General features: G+C 43.3%; 3 protein-coding genes across 3 annotated transcripts in view; 2 read left to right on the forward strand and 1 right to left on the reverse strand.

Annotated features, from left to right (window-relative positions):
- Positions 1-1679, forward strand: part of fam131c (family with sequence similarity 131 member C) — a gene marked incomplete at both ends in the record, with an annotated part of 7068 nt that extends 5389 nt beyond the window's left edge. Inside the window, 3 exons of the mRNA XM_080854547.1 lie at positions 272-493; positions 846-944; positions 1411-1679. Of these exons, the coding sequence (XP_080710673.1) occupies positions 272-493; positions 846-944; positions 1411-1679 (590 nt within the window). The remainder of the gene's footprint in view (positions 1-271; positions 494-845; positions 945-1410) is intronic.
- A 1989-nt stretch (positions 1680-3668) lies between these two features.
- On the reverse strand, positions 3669-10098 carry clcnk (chloride channel K; the record flags this gene model as incomplete). Its single annotated transcript, XM_080853822.1, has 18 exons — positions 3669-3731; positions 4540-4626; positions 5036-5106; positions 5460-5593; positions 5758-5974; positions 6171-6281; positions 6471-6540; positions 6692-6853; positions 7103-7187; positions 7358-7459; positions 7623-7707; positions 7999-8124; positions 8437-8512; positions 8626-8703; positions 8885-9024; positions 9157-9285; positions 9583-9714; positions 9951-10098. The coding sequence occupies 18 exons, from the start codon at positions 10096-10098 to the stop codon at positions 3669-3671; spliced, it is 2016 nt and encodes a 671-aa protein (XP_080709948.1).
- A 6909-nt stretch (positions 10099-17007) lies between these two features.
- hspb7 (heat shock protein family, member 7 (cardiovascular)) lies at positions 17008-19424 on the forward strand. Its single transcript, XM_080854326.1, has 3 exons — positions 17008-17377; positions 18358-18491; positions 18636-19424. The coding sequence occupies exons 1-3, from the start codon at positions 17203-17205 to the stop codon at positions 18813-18815; spliced, it is 489 nt and encodes a 162-aa protein (XP_080710452.1). The 5' UTR covers positions 17008-17202; the 3' UTR covers positions 18816-19424.
- Positions 19425-23879: the final 4455 nt, after the last annotated feature.

The following is a 23879-nucleotide window of genomic DNA, read 5'->3' on the forward strand; positions in this document are numbered from 1 at the left end:
GGCATAATAAGGTGTGTGAGACAAAAATCGATTCTCTGACGAAAACAAATCTGTCTGTCTATGGTCGACTCTATCCACTTTGAGGATGATTGATTTTGTACTATCATTTTCATTCAAACTTCTTTCCCTGACCTCAGCTTGGCTCTTGGCTTCTGAAAGTTCAACACTTAATTCCATACTCTTGGTACACTCTTTTCTTCTGTCCTGTTATTTCTCTCGTGTTCTTTCCCTCTTTCTATCTCTTTCTCCAATCGCTTGTGTGTGGCCTCAGGCCTGGTGGCCACGATTAAGGAGCGCATCACCAAGCCCACGGCGATGGCCCAGGGTCGCGTGGCTCACCTGATTGAGTGGAAGGGCTGGGGGGGCGATGGGGTAGCCGGGGGCGGCTGGAGCGGCTGGAACCAGCCTGGAGGGGTGGGCGCTGCCCTGCATGAGGACCAGCAGCTTTACTCCCATCTGACCGACGAGATCAAAGAGGCCCGCTTCGCCGCTGGTAAGATATCCGCTCCTTTCGGCACCTTCCCACCCAAGTTTCAAATGTTCCTAAAGTTCGAGCAATATGTTTAAGTTCTCTGTTAATGGTTTTGGATAATATTGATTTTCTAACTCAGCATTATTTCATATAGAGTTAGCAAAAGCCATGCAGCAGCTAACTTGTTCAGCCTTTCTTGGACCTCATCATTCAGCATTTGTCCTTTTTGCCAGTGGATGCCTGACATGAACAACAGGAGTTGGCTTTTAGTATCCTGAACCCACTTTTATGCCTAGGTGTAAAAAAAAAAAAGGCTGATTCTTGTCAGGCCCTCTGTGTTGATTCCTTTTGAAGCCTCTCCTCTGTCCCCCAGGGGTGGCCGAGCAGTTTGCTCTCGCCGAAGCTGCTATGGACGTCTGGTCTCCCCACGTCATCTCAGACCAACCCACGGCCAATTCGGTCACGCTGCATGGTAAGGCGCAGCCTGTTCTGTGAAAAGGGAAAACACTGACTCACAGTGCAAACACCCCATCCGCTGTCTGCTGCGAACAACACACAAGCTGTTGTCAGCTCATGCGGTGAGGTGTGGGACTGCCCGCGGTGAGGATCACTCCCGATCCTCCCGGCGGCGTTTGGCCTCACATAATCATCTTATTGCAAAAGACCGTGGCCCCTGAGGGCCATTTAGCATAATCAAATGTGGTTCTCTTAAACAGATGAGGCCTGTGCGTGCTTCTTTTAACATCACGTCATGCTGTGGATGAATTACACTGTGTGTCTGGATAACAATGACAGAATCCATTATTCCATTATCCATAATTGTTTACAGCCTGTGATGATTGTTTTGGGGACCCATCTATCATCTCATTAGATTATGTGGTGTTTTTTTTTTTGCAAGTTGAGTGCTTTTCTGATGGATGTTTACTTGCTGTCATCAGGCTCAGAGGGGCTCTTCCTGTCCCAGTTCCTGCTGGATGGAGGCAGCATTGAGGTACCCCAGCACCTCTACAGTGTTCACATGGAGCCCAGACCTGACGCCAGGTCCCTGTGGCCCCCACCCCAAACCCAGTCCTGCTTCCTCGGTTCCCCTCACCTGCCAGAGACGCAGCCCCCCACGCAGCCTCCCCCGAGGACTCCTCTAACACAAAATGCAGTCCGGCACATCGACAGCACCTCCCTGTCCGAGGATGAAGTTTTCTATAACTAGGACTCTGATTGAAACAAGAAAAACTCTTAGTTTTGGAGTTGCAGAGTTGAATGGAAAGGACCAAAGGCTTTGCGAAGGGTGGTGGCAGAGGGCAGGGCAGAGGAGATGGGTACAAGATGGTGGCTTTGAGAAGGGTGGTGGCAGAGGGCAGGGCAGAGGAGATGGGTACAAGATGGTGGCTTTGAGAAGGGTGGTGGCAGAGGGCAGGGCAGAGGAGATGGGTACAAGATGGTGGCTTTGAGAAGGGTGGTGGCAGAGGGCAGGGCAGAGGAGATGGGTACAAGATGGTGGGTTAGCTTGGTGAGCTCCGAGCTGGTGCATATGGCTTCAGGTTCAGGCGTGCAGTAGGGTCCGTGTTCAGTGACTGGGGCAGGGGAGGGGTTCTGTCCGAGTGCGTGTGAAGTGTGCAGACATGCTACCAATGCCAAACAGCTTTCTGACGTCCTTGACAATGTTTTTTTGTATCGCTGCTACAACTTCTACTAAATCCAGATTATGATGGAAATCAGAATGTCTTTTTTTACAGGGTAAAATATACATGTGAAGGTGTAGTATTAAATAAAAACTAAATGTGTTAATGTAATTATCTCTTTGGATGTGTGTGTGAAAAACCTGAAGTCCATGAACAGCAAGCTTTGACATTCAGGAGACCCAGAGGTGCTGCAGTTCATTATCCTCCAGAAGGACACCTTTCAGTCAGTTTATCTTCTGCAATTCACTCACATTCACAAAACAGCAAGGCCATCTTGCTGAAAGGAGGCCTATGTGAACACAGCGATCAGGCAGTGAAAGGGATTTGCACCTGTCTGGCACCCAGCAATGAGATCCAATCAACTACAAGTAGTTGGAGGTAGCCTGGGCTTTGGGTTCACTCTTGCATCCCAGATTACATGCATATTGGAAAGTGAGTCTCTCCCACTCACGCACACAGCTGTGGACTTCCCTTATGCACTGAAATCACAGGGCAGAGAATAGTGATTCATTTTACCATGTGACAAAATGTCTGCATACACTCCACTAAACCATATAATCTTGTTGTTTGTGTCTGATTTCCTATTATCTGCCATCCTGTTTTTCCATTGTGTATAATGATACATAAATGTCTGTTATTGAGGCTCTGTGCAGAGAGTAGCACTTCGCAAGGCTTTTTTCCTCCATTATGAGACAGACAGAGGGTAGGAATAACAATTATCTGTCTGCCTCCCCTCCATGATTAGCCTTTATTCACACCTTACTGACAAAGTGAGGAGGCACAGAGAAAGAAAGAAAGAGGAGAAGAGAGAAACAACAGAGCAAGAGCAAGAGAGAAAAAGTGAATGTGTCTGTATGCGAGAAAGAAAAAGGGGTGGGGTTTGGGGGTGAGAGGAACAATAGAGCAAGAGTGAGAGTGAGAGTGTGAGAGAGAGAGAGAATGTGAATGTATGTGTATATGCGAGAAAGAAAGGGGAGAGCCAGAGAAAGGGTGAGCGTCTGTATGTGTATCCCAGACAGAGAAAGAGAGATGGAGAGAGCGAGTGGAGGGAGGGCAACACAGGGATGAGGTGGGCTGATAAGAGTGGCTAGCTGTATTAGTGTTATCTGCTGGGCCTCCAGGGTTTTTAAATAGCAGTTGGTAAAGTGCGAACCCGGCTGTGTTTCCCACATCATGCGCCCCGGCTCTAGTGATACAGACAACACTCTGAATAGACTTTAATTGAAGTGATAGGGTCAGACAATAGATAGAGGGCCCGGGGATATGCATGGAGAGGGTGGCGAGACACGATATAATTCTTGGAAATTGTAATGCAATATTTTTCTATCTTATTTTATTATCTTAGACACTTTCTAATGACACAACCTGATCCCTCAACTCAGAGATCCCTGGAGAACATCAAACCATGAAGGAAGAAAGGGAGTAAGTAAATGAAAAAGAGAGGGAGGGAGAGAGGGCAACACTGCCACTGAGAGATGACACACATTATTTGTTTTTTGACTGCACTGTTCACATATTCACTTTCCCCCACCACCAAACTCAAGGACATGCTCCTCTGAAACACAGCCTTGACGCAGGGGCTATAAATCAGAAGGAGTCAAAGTCACATTCAAGAAACAGTCTAGTGTAGAGAAGATACTAAGTACATAAGGCAGTTCAGGCATTCTATTACAATAATATCCACAGCATGTAATACAGTTTTGACAGTGTCTGGTTTCGATTCATCATACAAAGTTGTGTCCTTTTCCCCCCCTGGTCCCCCAACCAGGCCTGTTATCACTTCTTCATTAGTCTGACGGAACCATGGCACTATCGAGCGAAGGTAATGGCGGACAGTAATAATCTTTATCTTGTGCATTGCGTGAGCTGCAAATGAATGATATTAATCTACCTCTCCAATCAACCACAAGGCCAGAGTATTATAACAGAGAGGGACCCAAAGGGTTGCCTGAGTCATGAGGCCAAATCAACAATGGCACTCTCATCTGTTCCTTACGTAATTAAAAGATCAGAGGCAGAGGGTAGGGTAAATAGCAATATCAACACTAGGCTGGTGCAAGCAGACATATTAAGACATAATGAAAATTATTTATTTTTTCGGAGAGGGCCCTTAGGGAAATTATGACTGTATGACACGAGGTTGGGTTGTGAATGGGTTTTGTCCTTTCAGCAGTTTTGTGTTTGGATGTGTCTTTCTTCCATTATTCTGTTTATCTGTAGGGGAGAGAAACAAAATATTGCGTGGCATAATGTGTGTTACAACAAATGTTTAAAAGAAGTTGATGTGTCTTTTGTGTGTGTGTGTGTGTGTGTGAGTGTGTGTGTGTGTGTGTGTGTGTGTGTGTGTGTCTGTGTGTGTGTATGTTCATAGAAAGCCTCACTCATCACCTCTGACCATGTGATGACCCCGGCCAACCTCCCCCTCTCGGTCACAAACAAACACTGCTCGCGCACTGCACCCAGCACAGAGTAGGCCTGCAGAGAGGATATAACCCCACCTGTTTACAGAACCAGCTTTCTTCCACAAAAACAAATAAACTCATTCCATTCACCAGCACCTCACCTGCTTTATCGTGGCCTCAGTAGATAGCTGGATTTTTACTGGCTGAAAAGAGCATTGATCCACCAATTTTTTGTCCATTCTCTGGAAAACATATACCTTTTTATACTCAAAACAAGCCCTTTTTTCCTACAATGACAAAGACATGTATAAGATATGCTCTGATGAAACCAAAAGGCAAAACCTGTTAGAAGCTCCTAAGAATCAATAGCACTAAAGAGGTGAGTTTTTGGGGTTGTTTTATGTGGATATTGATTTGCTTCTCTCCCTCCAGGAACAAATGGACAAAAAGATACACAAATCCAGAAGAGCTCCTGCACTTACCCCATCTCTATGACCGTGCAGAAAAGCCTCCAGTTCTAATCTGCTCACAGAGCCCAGCAACACTCCAGACTCTGGGACAGAGAGAGAAGCAGGTGACAAACCGTGATAAGCAGGAATCTCAGTTAGTCACACTCTCTCCCTCCCTCCCTCCCTCTCTCCCTCCCAGTCATGGTAAACAGCGGCCATGATTGTCCTGTTGTTCCACGTTAACAGAGGACATGTCTCTTTTGTCTTGTTCGGGTCTGTCTGCTGTTCCAATTTGGCATTGGCTATTTCTTAAAATGCATCCTCACTCACTATATTCCAGTTGCCTACACTATTATCTTTTTTTTGTTGTTGGTGCCATTGTCTAGATTCCCCAGAGCGAGCCTTTCCTTTTTCAGACAGATGAAATGGTGTGAGGTTAAACTGGAGCTTAACTGACCGTGGGAGTCCACTACTGGAAACATCCTCTCTGTGCTTGAGCGAAGGAGCTGCTGGACGCTGGTCACCCCATCCTGGCTCTCCAGCACAGCCGTGGGGACTCGGACAACCTGCCCCAACTGCACAGACAACAGCCTGGAAAACACAATAAGGTGTTCAGAAGAATCGATGTCCCCCTCACCCTGTGAAACAACTATGAATTTGGTTTCATTTGCCAATGGGTTGGACTTCAGGATAATTCAGTTTCTGTGGTCTGCATTTGTTGAATTTGATTGTGCATTTATGTTTGAGGGACACACTTTGGACAGGTCCTGAGCAGCGAGGGAGGGTGGGGGAGCTTCTTGATGATGGCGATGGCGTCGTAGAAGGACGGGCGGTGGCGGGAGCGTGCCAGCGCGTTGGCCAGCAGTGTGGCGAGCAGGACGGGAACAGCGTGGGTGTGCTGGCCGGTCAGCTCCAGTGCCAGCAGGGCCGGCGAGAGCGTGTGAGTCACGGCTCCGGAGAACGCTGCGGCCCCTGTTGACACACGGTGCCCTGTTGTTAGGGAGTCGTCGATACACACACACACACACACACACACACACACACACACACACACACACACACACACACACACACACACTCACAGCACCAGTCTCCCTGGCTGTGCCCCTTGAGCCACCAGCCAGCATTCGATTTGTCTGAGGACTGTCAGGATAAACCGTGTGTTTACCGGCTAAAGCGTAACCTCCTGGGTTTATTGCACACGCTGTGCCCTGCGATGAGACCCCATTTGTGGAGGCGTGAGCCAGGACCTCACCCAATAAACGCCCCACTGCAGCACCTGCGAAACAAAAACAAAAAACAATATAAACACTGTCCAACCCCAGAGACACCCTGTCAGCAGCTATTTGAGTCTAGTTTAGAGAAAACCAAATACATATTTATGAGTTATGATGAAGTCAGTATGATAAGCGTTGTGTGTTAACTGCTGTGAACACAGAAACAGTGTTTGCGGTCTCTTGCCACCTACCATAGATGAAAACAGGCATGAAATATCCAGCAGGAAGGGGTAAAGTACAAGCCAAGACCAGCATCCATAGCTTACCCCAAACAGAGATAAATGGTGTCATTTCATACCAATAAACTGTGTGGAAATGAACAATACAATTTTGTAAATGGTCTTCATTATGTTTCAGTTTTGTGTGCAGTCGCTGCAAATGTTTGTTTGAAAATGTCATGTTTCAGCAATACCTTCATGAGGAGAAACACTCCTAACGTGACATAGACATTGGATCCGGATGGACTCCACGCCTGCCAAAGAGGATCTCCGGTCGCCTGAACTGATGCATTCTGGGAAACCACGTACCACTGTTTCTCTTCTAACAGGGAGGAGAGGAGCTGGTTCATGGACAGCTGAGATGTATGGGGAGACAGAGAGATGAGAGAAGATAAGAGATAAGATGATAAGATAATACAAACACACACACACACACACACACACACACACACACAGACACACACACACACACACACACACACACACACACACACACACACACACACACACACACACACACTTACAGGCCGAAAGAGAGCTGGGGGCTGGGTGGAAGGGTTACAGAGAGAGGGAGATTTTTGGTGAGATTGGTTCTGCAAATTCACCTGGGCAGCCATGAAGTGTCCAGCAGACAAAGGGAACGTTACAGACGCCAGGAGAAACGCAACACCCCCTGAATACAACACCTTCCTAGCAAGACAACAGTACACACATACACACAGTACACTCACAAACAGAAAACAGGGCCAGCAGATTTATTTGATTATATCTAGCTGCCATACTTATTTTAAGAGCTTTTGTCAAAGGTTGCATATAAATAATTTGTAGTGAATTCATCAAAGATGCAAAAGATGCTCAACTCAGTGGCAAGAAGTTTGCTGAGTATTGCGTTGGTTCTCACAAACTGCAGGATCCAGCGATGACAGAGCAAATACAGACAGCTCACAGCGCCACACAGCAACCTGAACAGACATAAGATAAAACCTTTGGAAACTGGAAAGACTCCTCCAATAATATGAGGTAGAAGCTTCAGGCAGATTGGAGGCTGTAATACAATTCAGAAAATAAAGAGCCCGAAGAAGAGAAGATAGGGGTGGCTCATTGTGTACAGTTCTCCAGACTTACCCAAGAACAGCAAATGCCAGTATCTCTACAGGTTGGAAGGGCAGGTTAGTGGAGTAAGTAGTCTTAAACAGGGCCTGCAACGTCTCTGCAAAAGGCAGAAAAATCACAGACCTATATCATCTGCCTCTCACCACAGCCATTCCCCACCCTCACCTTTTAAAAAGGGAACTGTAATAAATGATGTGATTATTTTCAATTCAATACAGACAGAATTCAATTAGGCTTGAACCCTTCAGTGTTCCATTACGGCCTCTGGGGATATGAGGGCCCGAGAGCGGTGATTCAGTTTTGGAAATGAGATTACGGCCCTGCCGCTTTTGGGCCATCTGCCCAACAGGGGGCGCAGTCGGTGAGCGGTTCCGGGTTCCTCACTCACCCTGCTTCCCGCTGCAGACGGACAGCAGGTGGAAGGAGAGCGCTCCAGAGGCAGCTGCCAGGACGCTGGGGTAGTAATCTCTCACGGCGTAATGCGTGCCCATCACCTCCACACTAAACAACACTCCTAGGATGGAGAGAGAGAGAGAGAGACAGAGAGACAGATAGTGATGGAGCAGAAGAAAAAAGACGGGAAAAGAAAGAGGGTTGGGAGGTATAGATGGAGAGGCCAGAGGGGCAGTGTGATGGAAAAGTGAGGAAAAGAAAGATATTGAACAGGGGCAAGAAAAAAAAGAGAAAATGTAGAGAAGGAATGGGAAAGGAAGCATACAGTATTGCATATCAATTTCACACATGAATGACTACAGAACTGATGGTTGACATCTAATCCAAGGAGGAGACAGACTCCACTGCTTCTGCTGGATCTTCTCAGCCCTACCACTGATGGGAGCACCGAAACAGCTGGCGACCCCTACTGCAGCAGACACCACCATTATCTCCTGCTTAGGCTTCCCCTATAAGAAACAACAGGCCAGGAGGGACAGGGGCATTGGCACACATTATGGTGGCTGTGTGCCTCAGTCGCTCACTTTGTCATCCATTTCATAAATGTGTTTTTAATGAATACCTCTTTCACACTTGTGGCGGAGGCACACAGACGGTGTAAATACGCTCCAAGCATGGTCGATAAGTGGACAAACGGACCCTGGTGAGAATGACAGTAGGGAGACATACAATAATAGGGGGGGGGGGGGTAGATGGAAAATAACAACACAATTTGAAAATATTTGTTTTGAGTGCAGGTCTCTATGCCTTAGTATCCAGGTGTGTTTGTGTGGGTGACTATCTACCCAATCATTAGCCCATGCTTGTCGCCCACTAAATACCACTTTTCCCAAGAAGACGGTGCTGCCTGCTGCCAGCGAGCAGGTGAGCCCCACCAGCTTGGCAAACAAGTGTGGCAGGGACAGGTAATCAGGCAGCTCCACACCAGCGAGCATGCACCTCACCTCCGGGACCCCCGAGCCTGGCACAGAGAGATGGCCACAGCATATCCGACCCTGTCAGACCTTCACGCTATTGATTTATTTAACATTAAACACATGCATTGTAATGTGCAGTGAGCTGTTATTGTGGTCTTTCTCTAAGATGCACTGACCTGCAGAGTATGGGCAGATGCTGTGAGAGAAGCTGGTGGAGAGGGCGCAGAGGGAGGTCGGGTACAGGGTCCAGCACAGGAACTGCAGCACAGCATGGCCCTCCAGGTTACTGTACAGCCACTGGTGAGCTGGGGTAAATAAGACATCGCACCCGTACACATGTAGGTAGATATTTAAACATATCAAATATTAATTAAGGCTACATATGTCATCTTTGATGTTTTACGTATCAGAGGAGGATCTTTTTCCAGTAATTTTTAAAACAACAAAAAGATCAACATCGTGAATGCCAACGAACAACTACACAAAATTAAATCTGTCAGAGGTCAGAAGTGTGAATAAATGCAGTCAGCTGTGTTTGGCTTCTCCCTGTGTGATGCCCCCCGACTGAGCCCTGGTGAGTGGGAGACATGTGTCAGTCTCACCCCGCAGCAGCTTGGCCACAGTCAGGTTCATGCAGAAGCTCAGGAGGGCCGTGAGAACTCCCAGAGCAACGTAGCAGAGCCAGTGCAGCCCCACCACTGAGCTGACAGCGGCCTGAATGCGCTGCACACACTCTAAACACAAACATACGTAGACACACACACACACACACACACACACACACATGTACATAATTATACATAATATACACAAACATATGTATATGTATATCCATATGTGAAGAGACCCATATGAATTCTCAACACATTTTAAGCATAATCATGTGATTGTTTGTACACACATACACTCCCACAAGTAATATACATAACTCTATGGTGTGCATTACTGTGACGACTGACAAAGTGCTAACCTTTGACCATTGATCGGGAACGTCTCCATGGTTTTCTGGGCTGCATGTTGGAGACCATGAGCATTTCTTCAGCTTGAGTAACACTGTTCTGCTCATCCATTCCCATGCACTCGGCAAGCCTCTCTGGACCACACTGAACCTCCTCCATCTTTTTCAAAATATGAAACTGTAATTAAGCTGCTTATCAACCAATCAGTCAAGTCATATCAGTGCTGTGCAGTAAAGTACTTTAACTGCATTTAAACGGAAACATTGATTCAAACAATTCTTTAAAATGGATTTCAGCAAAAAATTGATTAGGTAACCATGATTCTAATCACTGTAACAATTAGACATGCCACATAGAGGTGCATAATATGACTGCCACATAAAGTGAAAACATTAGCAAGAACTAGGAAATAAAAACAGAATTGGAAAACATATGAAAAGACTGAATAACATATTTATATATATGCGTAATGTAACCTTGTAAATACTGACACACAAATACTGACGATGATGGCCAGAAAATTATGTATATTTTGTAATTGGACCTTTTGACAAAATACAAACAAAAAAATAAGCAAACAGTAATTTACATATATTATGTTTATTTGTATCATACTTGACACATCAGGAAATGTATTGATTACAAAATGTTTATTTTAGAAACAAAAACAAATGTTGCTCATTGTATTTGAAACATTTTAGAATGTTTGGAATACATTCATATAATATAATATATATATGTGGATTGGTTCTTGCTTTCACAAATAAACCTTTTTACAACCCGGCGATTGTTTACGATTTTCTATCAGTTCTCACCACACAACGACGTCTCACCACACAACAACATCAATCACCGGTGGGGAGAGGCCATTTTTCCATTGACTGGAATCCTGCTTTATTTATTGGTGGCAACAATAAATAAAGATTTGGGGGGAAAATGGCGGCGATTGTTGTTGTTTACGATTTTCTATAAGTTCTCACTCTCACCACACAATGACGTCTCATCTTTGCTCCTTGAATGTCGATATGTAATGGTATGGAGTTATTGAAACTTACTACGTGTAAGAAAGACTAGAAATTTAATGTTTTTTTTTCAAGTCTCAAGCCTATAAAGTTGCACTGGGTGCCTTTAAGGTCGGAGTATTTAAAATTCTTGGGACTAGAGGCCATATGTTGTAACGGTTTTGCCAAAATAGCGGCCACTGACACTTTGCTGTCGATATTGTTATTGTCAGCCTCCTCATATCGTTTTTTACCAATATTAGTGTAAATGCACCCTCTTCTGTTTACCCAACGTATGGCATGTTTGTTTACCTAACCCTGCATCACCTGTTGACTCATATGTGCTACATCATTATGATCAATGCGTTCCTGAAAAACCTGTTTTATGTCATCTACAAAAATCTACCGCTGCTCTTGCCAATATCTTGTCACGTAAAAGCTCAAAGTTCACAAAATTTGACACACTAGATCGCTACCACGCACATTTTGTAAATTCTGTCCAAAGGGGGCACTGCAACTAACAAGTGGTTTGGTATGCATATCCAGGCTACATTCTTTGGATGCACGCCAAATTATGTAAAATTTTGTAGATTTTTGCATCGAACATTATTCACTAGGTGGTGCTGCTCCACAAATGAGTCATGGTGAGCTTGGGTGATGTGCCTCCCAGAGGCCAACTTATTACTGTAATTTTTTGACCAAACAGCTGTTTTTGCCCAAAAAGGTATTTGTACAGAGCCACTTCATGGGGCCGTTAGCACTAAGGGACAAGCCCACCTGGGGACACAAAGCTTATCTGTATCAGCCATGTGGGGCTACAGTCATGCAAGAGACATGTGGATTGGTGAAGTCTAAGTATATGAACTAAAATCAAAAAAGAAGAAAGAGAAAGAAGAAAAAAAAACTTTCCCAAGAACACTTTAACACTTTATGACCGCCCTGTAACAAAATAAACAATAACAACAATAAAATCAGTGTAAATTAATCAAATCTACCATTTTGTGGTTGCTTGTTTACTTACTCAAATAGAGTTCATTTTAACAGATGCACTGACCTAATAATCAAATTCATCTAAAATAAGTCTATCAAAGTCTAATCAAATCTTAAAACATCTTTACTCAAGCAGAATGAAAACAATCACAGAGGCAGAGGTTCACTGCAAAATAGTCTGAGTTGCTCTTTACATGAGATTTACCTTAGCTGGCTCACTCAACGCTTCAAATGTCATGAAAAATGAAAAGCATAGCTCACCTTTTCAGAGTGCTCTCAGGCGCGCTGTGTACTGACCTGAATGTTCAGTGTCTGCACAGATGTGACAGGCCTACCTGAAATGAGCTGGTTAAAGAACACAAAGACTGTTTAATGTTCAACTCATTTACGGCTAAAATGACCTCCCAATGCCATTGCCACAGGGCAGACTGGCTTATTCAGACGCAAATGCTCTATTTGTTTACCCATTTATCTACGTGTCTCCAGAAATATTTATGGACTAATAATAGTTTCTGATATTGTTAGCCAAGACCACCTTTTCATGTGTGTGTGTATGTGTGAGTGTGTGTGTGTGTGTGTGTGTGTGTGAAGTCTGAGGTCTTCTGCCTAGAAGACGAGATCAAACCAGGAGGTTGAGAATGTGTCCTTCATTAAGGCTACAGCAGAACTGCCGCAGCATTTGCCGCTTGAAAGGACACCATACTTCACAAGTCTCTTTTAACACGAATAACACCGTGGTGATTTTCTGTTCAGGATGTGCTGCAGCAAAACGTGTTTGCTTTGTTAGGTGTGTTACCCCGAGGCTCGCTTTTCATTAATTGGATATTTGTGCGCCTGCAAAAATAATCAGTGCACGTGCACACACAAGGAGAGAGCTGTGTAAATGCACCTGATCCCACTGCTGCAGATGCAGCTGTCAAGGCCTTGGTTCCATATCTATTTCCTGTTGGGCACAGGAGTCTGGCACTTATGCAACTATTTCCATGAAGTGGATGTTCACTTCTTTATTCAGAAATATAATGTTATTGGATCAGCTTACATGTTTGAAACCATGGAAACAACAGCCATGGGATACAACAAGGCAGAGAAAGTGGGTCATCACTGCCACATCTAGGAAATGCAATGATACAAATTCTAGTACAAGTGCTGTGTAACTGAGGGAATTGGATTGCCAAACGCTCACAGCCTTTCTGAATGTCGCAGCGTGCTGTGAATATTGTAAAGGTGGCCAATAGGTCATATCCGCTCCATGCACTGGCAGCACATTAAGGCTGGACTGGTCAATAGGGTATAAATAGGAGGTCGCCACATACTGGCCGTTCTATGCTGAGGGGTTGAAGAGTAAAGGGGTCCAATCCATACAGAGGACTGCTGTTCACAGACAGAGAGGAAGGGTCAAAAGCTGCATTTCAAGTAGCATATAATAATACAACTACTATAGGCTTAACTCTCCACTGATGAGGACATAACCTTATGCTGGTGTAACCGGCAGATTTATTTAAACATTAACTATTTGGACATGAAATTGATTCTTGGACTCAACCAGCAGTTGAAATGAATCTCTCGGGATGAAAACACGTTATCTGTTTGAAACACGTTATCTGTTTATTTTTGAGACTTTCAAGAGGGGCCTTTTTTTCCACCAACTCTTTGCCTTGTCTGGTTTCTTTAATACTTTAATCCGTCTGACGCCCAATAACAGCCCAAGCTGAAAGTACACAGCTGGTCACCAATCCTGACCCTGCTGTGTAGAAGAGAGAACTCGAGCCAAACTATTATGAAATAAATCCCTCTGTGAGACCTAATACAGACTTTGTGATTGTGAATCAAAGGAATCCATACCGGCCTTAAAATATGTTTGTGCCGAATATCCCACAATTTAGCACTTTCTGTTCAAATACGTAGAAAGCAGTGAAGAGGTGGTCTTGGGCTTTGATTAGAAATAAGACGTATTTTAGAAAGTACATTTGAAAAAAAAAGCAAAATAAGAAATGCCACTCAGAGAATGCCAGCGGAGATGGGAGATGTGTGTTTGCTTGTTGAGAGCTTATTAACTTTCTCTCTCCTCAATGTTACGTCTCTCTTCAGTCACAGGGGTACCATCATCCACATGCATTGTCTGAAACACAAACACACATACACACACATACACATACACATACACATACACACACACACACACACACACACACACACGCACACGCACACGCACACGCACACGCACACGCACACGCACACGCACACGCACACACACACACACACACACACACACACACACACACACACACACACACACACACCACACACTCACACACACACACACAAAACATCCCTGGGACAAGCTTGACTGAATGACAGACCACTGATGATGTTATTTAGCCCCAGCGACTTTTGTGTCGTCTCCACTGGGGAAGTGTGTGTGTGTATTTGTGTGTGGGTGTGTGTGTGCGTGTGTGTGTGTATGTGTGTGTGTGTGTGTGTATGTGTGTGTGTGTGTGTGCGTGTATGTGTGTGTGCGTGTATGTGCGTGTGTGTGTGTGTGTGTGTATCTGCCCAAAGGCAGTCGCCCCAATGAGCTGAGGAGTCTGAGACAGCGGTGCGGGAGGAGGAGGATCGTCATATTCTCATCACAGGGCCTGACTGATGAGCTGCTGCCCTTTGTCGCCCTTCATTTCTCTACTTCTCTTTTTTCTCCCTATCAACACCAATTAAGTTTGCGTCGCACAGAGAGGCTGGCATGATGTTTGCACACAGGCTGTGATTCATTCATTCAGAATCAATTTTGAGTTAGGAAATAAGGAAAGTTTTCAGGAAAACAATCAGCTACTGAAAAGACAAGATTGCTTTCAAATGGTGGCAGCTTATCGCTGCCATACCTTTAGTACGTCACCAATAACTGTGTTTACTTGATTATAGCATTGGTGTTGTGCTGCTCCCCTACCAAGTGCCACCTCACCATCCTAGCCAAAATACACAAGCACACACACACACACACACACAGTGGGACAGATAATAGGCCTGTTATGTAATACCCAGCAACTGGCAAAACACAAGCACATGCAATGTAACACAAGAAATCATGCATGTTTTGGTATGTGCATGTGTGAATGTGTATGTGTGTGTGGTCATTGTGCGTCAAGAGGCCATGTGTTTCTGTGTACGGTGTGTAAATACTTTCTATGGCTTCGGTCTTCCATATATTTTCACATTCTTGGGAGATAATGATAATAAAAGCAAACACCTCCAGCTCATAATGAGTTTATGGCAATGACCTCTGGTAAAGGTCATCCAATGTCATTTAGAAACTTCAGGGATTAAAGTGTTGAATATAAATTTCACTTTTGAATACAGATCTTAACCAACAGTCCACAATGGGACTGATCAAAACCCCAAACAGTTGCTCTCTCTCTCTCTCTCTCTCTCTCTCCCTCTCTTCCTCTCTCTCTCATCTCTCCAGAATAGAAGCTCTCGAAAGCACGGCCCCTCAGTCGGTGACGCACTCCAGAGGGGGAAGTGGTGAGTTGCTGGGCTGGATTTAGACGATTAGTGAAGGACTTTAAAGTTTAAACTGATAGGGCAAGAAAGAGTATGTTGGTACATGCTGGAAATTCCATGACGGGGAGCACTTTTCCAACGCCCTTCCTAATAACAGAGCAAGGGCATTGAGCACATTCAATTCCTTCAGTACATCACACACCCATAAGCCCTTTACTAATGACTCTTTTTGCACTTTCCTCTGACTGTGTTTAGGGCGTGATAGGTGCCCCTCCCCAAGGATATAAGACATTAGCATGTATGCGTCAGCATATTACTGAAGTTCTTCTTCACACATTGGCCCTAACCCCAAGGTCTCAGCCTATCCTCAATGGGTGTTGAGTGTCTAGCTCCGCAACTATGGAATTCAGCCCTGAAAAGCATCCATGACCTCTACAGTGTCACAGTTCCTTCTCCCCCACAGTGTTTTTTTTATGTTTATATTTGTCAACGTAATATGATTCTGTTCCATTTCATTTTTCCATGTTATCTTTGCCTTATTTTATCACATTTTGCTGCGTTTTGAAAAATATTGTTCAGTGACCTTGAGTGCTGAATAAATAAACCATCATTAAAAGTCAAGTAAATCAGGTGTTTATATTATTGAGTTGTGAAATTATATTTAAAAATTGAACAGTTGACAGCGTTGGAATGAACCAGACTAACAGCCAGGACTGTGGAAACCATCACACTTTAACCGTGTTAAAGATAAAGATTGATGTAATTGATAGCAACAGAAATGGGGTAGCGTGTAATACATATTAATAGTTATTGTATGCAGTGCAACACATGTTGCCGTGATCCTCTTGAATAACGTCACACAGCCATGTGCTGTACAACATTCCTTCCATCTTTTTAGCCAACTCTGTTTACACCTCTCTTACACTCTCTATCTCTATCTCCCTCAAGGGACTCAAAGGAAATATTATTTGTGACAATTTTTTATATTGAATCAATACATTACGTTCAAGTAAGAGCAAGATTATAATGAGACCACATGTTTAATTTTGAATATTATTAAATAGTGGTCATAAAACCAGTTCATACAGTGATTGTCAATTCAAAATGATTTTGAAGGCATAAAGCGACAAACCAATACCATTGCATATTTGGAACTAATACATCCTATGAAAACAAAACAAACAGATGGAGAACAAAAGAGAACATATGGATAAGGATGCAGAGGACGTGTGGGAAAGAGGGAGAGAGAGAAAGAGAAAGAGAGAAGGCAATGACTATTTCTGGGAGCAAGTGTCTGGAATTCCAATAGTGGGCTCAATCCCTCCCTCCCTCTCTCCTTCCCTCTCTTCATCTTTGTCAGGGACCCTTTGCTCCACTCTGAGCAATCATCAGACAAAACTTTTCCAAACACAGACCCCTCGCCTCCCCCTGCCTCAGATGATAAATATAGCATGCTGTTATCCCTCTGTAACGTCCTGATTACGCATACGCTCAGTCACACACGCACACACACACACATTCTCACACACATAAAAGCCCCTTAAATAAGGTGCATACCTACAGACACAGGGACAAACCCTGTTGAAGTTTCTTCAGGAGCTCATAGTCACAGTGACCAGAAGCTGGAAGTGTGATATACCCTGATACTGGTCTTAGACTTGAGAGCATAGAACAGGACCAACCTCATCCACCATCACACACTGGACTTTTTAATTTTTTTTAAGGCTTTCCTCTAGGTGGATAATATACAGCTCAACCTCAGCTACCCCAGAAATCAATGAGTGTGCCCAACTCTTCTGTCTACCGATCAGAGCGCCGTTTTCATCAGACTTCTTCCTCTTCTTCCTCCTCATCCTCCTCAACTAACCCCCACATGGAGAAGGGCCGGGGGATCTTCACTGACGACTTTGGGTCTTTCATGCGGCCACACGAGGATGCCCTGGGTTTCTCCAGTGAGTTCACTTTCCATTCTCTCCTTTGCTACCTAGGATCAATACCGTCTAAGTATGTGCCATTTAACGTATGTGCCCGTGTGGATCACTATCAACCATAACAGGGCACACAACAGAAGATCACACTGTGACAGCTTTCAATGCAGTCAAGCATGTGTCAAAGAATTAGTTAATGGCCTCCGATAAGGCACTGTTGATATTAAAGCCAGTCCACCATATACCTGTGTACTGCATAGTGGAAGCAAGTTTGAATAAAGTGCAGATGTTGTGTGTATGTCTGAGGAAATGGCCTGGTTGAATCAATGCGCATGTGTGTGTCAGTACATGGAGTATTTGAAAACAGAGTGTTTCGGACCATGTGCCCCCCCCCCCCCCCCATCACTATTGTATGCTTCTGCTGAAGTAAGAATGGCCGAGGAGGAGGGGGGGGGGGGGGGGAGTATGAGAAGAGGGGCTATTTCGGTGCTGTGACTGCTATGCCCATGAGTTCCTGTAAAGGAGCGTCTGGATTTGAGGGGGGCAAACGTGCTCAAGGGAATATTTGGGAGCAGGCCAATTCTAACTGACTTTACAGATGGAGAATGACTGAAGGGACGCCTGTTGGGAGGGGGTCCTTGCAGTCTGTTGCTTGGTGACTGATATTCCAACTGCCAGACCGGGAAACAGACAGACAAATGCACACATATGTCATGCTGGAGCCATATTTATGATCTGGAATGCTCATTTACAATTTGAGAACATATGGAAACGCTCATATACAGATGACAAGTTGCAAGAGGCTGTTCTCATGACACTCTTAATAAATCTTGCTTTAAAAGATATATTAGGAAGCTGTGGCTAAATGGATTGTGTATACTCATGTATTGCTTGTTGAGTCTTCAAATAAACCCTTCTTTATGTTGGGAAATCTATTCTGCATAAAATACCACTAACTTGACATAGAATAATACAGACCCTCTCACATTTGATTGCCTCTGTAGGTCTATCTGGGACTCCAGGAAACATCAAAACACTGGGTGACACGTACCAATTCACGGTAGATGTCTGTGACTTCTCCCCCGAGGATGTGATTGTCACCACATCAAATAATCAGATTGAAGTCCGTGCAGAAAAGGCAAGTAGAATGTCCTCTCGACTTAGCCTTTTTTCAGGAACAATTATAATGAAGTGATTCGCAATGTGGTCCTATTAGGTATGAAGTTACAGTGAGACAGTCTCTTACACAAGCGTGTGGCCTCACCCCCTTTGTTATTCACAGTTGGCAGCGGATGGCACAGTTATGAACACATTTACCCACAAGTGCCAACTGCCGGAGGACGTGGACCCCACGTCTGTGACGTCGTCTTTAGGGCCAGACGGGGCCCTCACCATCAGGGCACGCAGGCGCCCCTCCAAACTGGAGCATGCACAGACCTTCCGCACCGAGATCAAGATCTGATTTTCCTGTGTGTGGCCTCAGCAGTCCCTTGCACTCCCTCTCACTTTCTCTCTCTCTCTCACACACACACACACACACACACACACACACACACACACACACACACACACACACATACGACCAGATTCAATCCTGACACTGCTTTCCATGTTCCCTCTTCTACTCCCATGTCGTCTGTTCTCACAATCATGCCTCCACAATTCGCCCATTTCACATTTGAGCACGGTGACACATGCATGCAAAATCCTATTTTACCAGAACACAGCTCACAGTACATTTTCAAATCTTGCTGCCAGTTCTCACATACAAAGAGTCTAGGCTGCTTATTTTTCTCTCTCTCTCTTTCACACACATAAACACACACACAGACACACACACACACACACACACACACACAGACACACACACACACACAGACACACACACACTCGCACTTGCATGACAATCTTGTGACGCAGAGACCATAATTGGTTCCTTTAAAGTGGAGGCAGCTGGATGTTGCCACAAAGACTCCGGGAAAAAACTGAACTGGCGGCTGGCGGTGAAAAAATCCTGACTGATGCTGGATATCTCCATTTAGCATGGTTGGTTGTTATTTAATAGCGTAAAATTAACTTGTTGTACATTCTAAAATGGTGTGAAATTAAAAAAAACTAAACAATCACTTTCTTGTCGGTCCCTGTTAGTGAGTCAACCTCAAAGGGAATGAGAGAGAGATAGATAGATAGCAATACAAATGCACCTGATTTCAACCATGCATTTAAATACCGGTATGTAAATATATAGAGAGAGATAGAGAGAGTGGGAGGGAGAGAGAGAGAGCGAGTCTGAGTTTTGAGTGCTGGTGTATTTAGGGCCGGTGAGTCAATGATCTGCTCTGTGTCTGCTGTCGGTAAAAAGAGACCATGAGCAAACAAAAGCATGCGCTCCCCATGCTCCAGAGGACTTGGGCCTCTATTAATAAACTTGGCTCTCATTGTTTAAACTTTAAGTCGCAGCAACATCCGTGCTCTCACTCTCAACCATTTGATGGAATAATTCTGCTTCACCGATGAGGCAGGCAGGGTCTAAATGTGCAGCATTGCTTTATTGAGATTTGATTTCCACTTAAACAGTGAGACAGTAGTGCAGAGTACTTCAATTAGTGAGCTGTTTACATTACAACACATTAAACACTTACTTCCACCTTGCTTTGTCCATGAAACTATGCAAAACTTCTTGATTTATATGTAGAGGTTCTTAATTCTCAATAGCGCTTCCTTAATTTTATCTTGAATTTAACCCAAGCCAAATTAAGGGGATTATTAAGGAGTTATGTGTTCACAGATTGAAGCCAATCGCTTAACTATCGTTAAAGTAACACTATGCAACAATTTGACACTTTTTAAGATATGGTTTTACAGGCAGCTAGTTTAGAGGTACCATCCTAAAATTCATTTTGATAGCATATGGTCATGTGAAGGACAGATAAACACCTGTCTTCCCCACTAGCGATCCAGGATAGGCCCTATGTTGTTCTGTGTAACGGGCTGGTACACCCTGCAAAAATGGAAGAAAAGCTTTCACACGCATGACATTGCCAGCTAAACTGCCAAAAGACACCAGTTAGTGTGTTGACAAGCTTCTATCAGTGTCAGCTGGGCTGTTGGTAGTGTTTGCAAGGTTTTTGCATGCCTTTTAGGTAGTTAGCTTACTAGTTTGGCAATAGAACTCTATATTGCTTTAAAAGACAGATAATATAGTTAAAATGTAAAGTTCAAAGTTTATTTCAAGGCCCTACTCAAAAGGTCTTTGTTAACTATGCATAACTATGTATATACAAACAGAAAAGTATTATGAGAGTATTGTTGGAAATCTTAAAAAGCCTAAAATGACATTGTCTGGCCGTTGTATCGCCAAAAGACACCAGTTAGCATTCTTTTGTCCATCTTGGCTGTTTGTGGTATTTGCAGGGTTCTTGGATTCCTTTTAAGGAGTTGGCTAACTAGTTTTAGACTGGAGCTGGGAACTGTTGGGATTAGAATGCCGTCACTCTGTGTCTGTAAACAGTTCAACGCAGAGACACAGAAAAATAAAAAAAGAGTAAAAGTAGAAAAAAAACACACAAATTATACATATAAATTAAATATATACTTTGACTACTGCATATTATACATTCAGGAATATTGTCCAAAAGTACCATGATGCATTTGGAATTTTTGTAAGGGGTCTATTTCCACTGTTTAAGGAACAAAAATAAGTGGTTTTGCTCTTTAAAAAAAAAATGATCTGTGCATAAATTTACATATATTTCTCATTGAAAAATCTGTATTATTTTAAAGGATAATTTAAGCTCCCAGTTTGATAGCAAACCTTGCCACACTTTCTAAAGGGGCTTGGACTATACAAGCCAGAAATATCTGTTACCTAGATATTCTATAACCCAGATATTCGAAATTTCTAATTAACAATTTGTACTAAAACGCAAATGGGCATAGAATTTTGCCAGACTACATAAATCATAATCTGTGATATGTATCAGAAATGGTACTGAGTCCTACAAACATACCACCGTAGGATCCAACCATAAGATTCCTGATCTGTACAGGAGCCCAAGAATATGAACTGACCTCTAACAGCCAGAAGGGGGCGCTATAATAAGCATATTAAAATGTTCAAGTGATATAATGGAAATCATTTTTTGTCATTGTTTCCTCAGCTATGCCCAAGCTTGTCATCTACTAATAAAGATCCTTCCCCATGTATCTAAAACAAGTTCAAGTTCATTTATACAGCACATTTCATATGTTATACATAGACAAAATGTGATTTGAGTGCAGAGAAGACATAGATAAATAAACAAACAAACTAAATAAACAAACACCCTTAGCAATATATATACATGTTAATACATGAAATAATAACAATTAAATGAATAAAATAAAAATAAAAACAATAAAATGAAGTGTTAAAATCAAAGACCTTTAGTCATGAATTAAAGGTTGTTTAAAAGTTTTAATTCCCTTTTTAAAAGAGAGCACTGATTACAATGACCTTAACTCCAGAGGTAGGCTATTCCAGAGGGTTGGGGCACAGTAAGTAAAGGCACTGTGTGCAGCATTGGTGTTTATTCTTGGGGTTGTGAGAAGACATTTATTGGAAGACCTTAGGGAACGCGATGGATCATAAAAAGAAATCAAATATAGGGTGGGGCAAGGCTGTTAAGTGATTTATAGACAAGAAGGAGTATTTTAAACACAAATCTTTGTTTTACAGGGAGCCAGTGAAGTGATTTAAGAACAGGGGTGATATGATTACATTTTGATGTTCTAGTGACTTTTCTAGCAGCTGCATTTTTGGATAAGTTGAAGTTTGTTTGACATCTGCTTTGTTAGACCAGCATAGAGTGCGTTGCAGTTATCTAACCGATTTTAGATAAATGCATGAACACATTTTTCAGAATCCTGTAAAGACAGGAAGCCACGGACTTTAGACATATTTGGTGGTAAAAAGCTGTCTTAGTAATGTTAGATATATGCTGAAATGAAAATTAAGATCTGGATCAAGAGTCACTCCTAAATTTGTAACATTCTGACATAGTTTTGCCCAGAGGGAGGTTAGAATTGGTTGAAAGTGATTTCTCAGGGCCTTAGGGCCTACAACCAGAATCTCTGTCTTGGCATCATTTAGCCTTAGAACATTTTAGGCCATCCAATTTTTAATGTCAGAGATACAACGAGTGAGGTCATTTACCGGACTGGGGTCATCAGAGGAGATGGATTAGTAAAGTTGGGTATCATCAGCATATGAATGGTAGGAGATGTGTTGCCGAATGATAGATCCAAGTGGTAACATGTACAAATTGAAAAGCAAAGGACCAAGAATTGACCCCTGAGGAACCACATATAAGATGGGCCTTACATCAGAAGAGAGGCTGTTGATAGAAACAGATAAAGATCTCCCGTTTAAATAGGATGAGATCTAATCAAGAGCTGTACCCTGGAGGCCAACTGAGTGGTAAAATAGCATAAAGCATAGAAGAATAGCATAATCAATTGTATCAAATGCAGCGCTTAAATCAAGGAGAATGAGAATCGATACTTTTTGATTGTCAGTCGCAATTCGAAGGTCAGTTACGACTCTGACTTGAGTCTATTTTCTAAAACAAATCTAAAAGGCTGTTAATCGTTTAGACTAATTTAATGCAATGAACTTGGCAAAAGGGTCTTCACTAAGAGTGACATTACTATGCTCTGTAAAGTTGGCCTCAATTATCATTCAACTTAACCTGTGAAAATGCTCAGCTGAAGGAGGTCTGGTGCACATCCCAATGCTAAAGCTGCTACTAGCAGAGGGTACTGGTGATTATTCCCATGTCAGCCCATGGTGATGGACTTAAAAACAACAACAACAAAACCCACCAATTTGTATCATCCAAGCTATCAAATTATTTAAGGCAAACATCAGGGCAAATCAGCTCAAGCAGGTAGCCTAGCCTATGTCATAATAATGACTGGGAGGCACTACAACAGGGGTCTCAAACTCAAATTACCCGGGGGCCAATGAGTGTCCAGTCTGGTCATTGGGGGGCCAGATTTTTACGGTAAACGTTGGGGTGGCCCATCAACGGAACTTTTCTATTTAATTTTTTTAAATAAATGGAACTTTGCGGGCCAGTGAAAATCGCTTGGGGGCTCTAATTGGCCCCCGGGCCTGAGTTTGAGACCCCTGCACTACAACACTCTTTTCATATGTTTGTTTCCTTAAGTCACAGCAAAGTTCATATCCTCTTAAATGTGTTTGACCCAAGAACATTCCCGCTAGGTTGAAGGGGCATTTAAAAGTATTTACAGTCTACAGTGAAAAACTGCTTGGACCTTGTTATTAGCTCTTTGTATGTCCCCTAACAACTTGACCAGTAAACACCTGTTACTTTCTGAATTTACATTTGGAAATTCTTTCAGAATTTGTATTGCTGGAATTTCGCTTTAAACAAGCCGTAATATCCACTGGCTGTTAGGGTTTGCTAAGGTTCTAACGCCAACAAATCTAAAATCCAAGCCGTAATATCCACTGGCTGTTAGG

The sequence above is a fragment of the Sprattus sprattus genome, assembly GCF_963457725.1.
Source record: "Sprattus sprattus genome assembly, chromosome: 16".
NCBI lineage: Eukaryota > Metazoa > Chordata > Actinopteri > Clupeiformes > Clupeidae > Sprattus > Sprattus sprattus.

Coding starts and splice junctions, on each gene's coding strand:
- hspb7 (XM_080854326.1), top strand. CDS start 17,203: ATGAGTGTGCCCAACTCTTCTGTCTACCGATCAGAGCGCCGTTTTCAT. Junction 17,378..18,357: donor GGATGCCCTGGGTTTCTCCA/GTGAGTTCACTT, acceptor TTGCCTCTGTAG/GTCTATCTGGGACTCCAGGA. Junction 18,492..18,635: donor TTGAAGTCCGTGCAGAAAAG/GCAAGTAGAATG, acceptor TGTTATTCACAG/TTGGCAGCGGATGGCACAGT.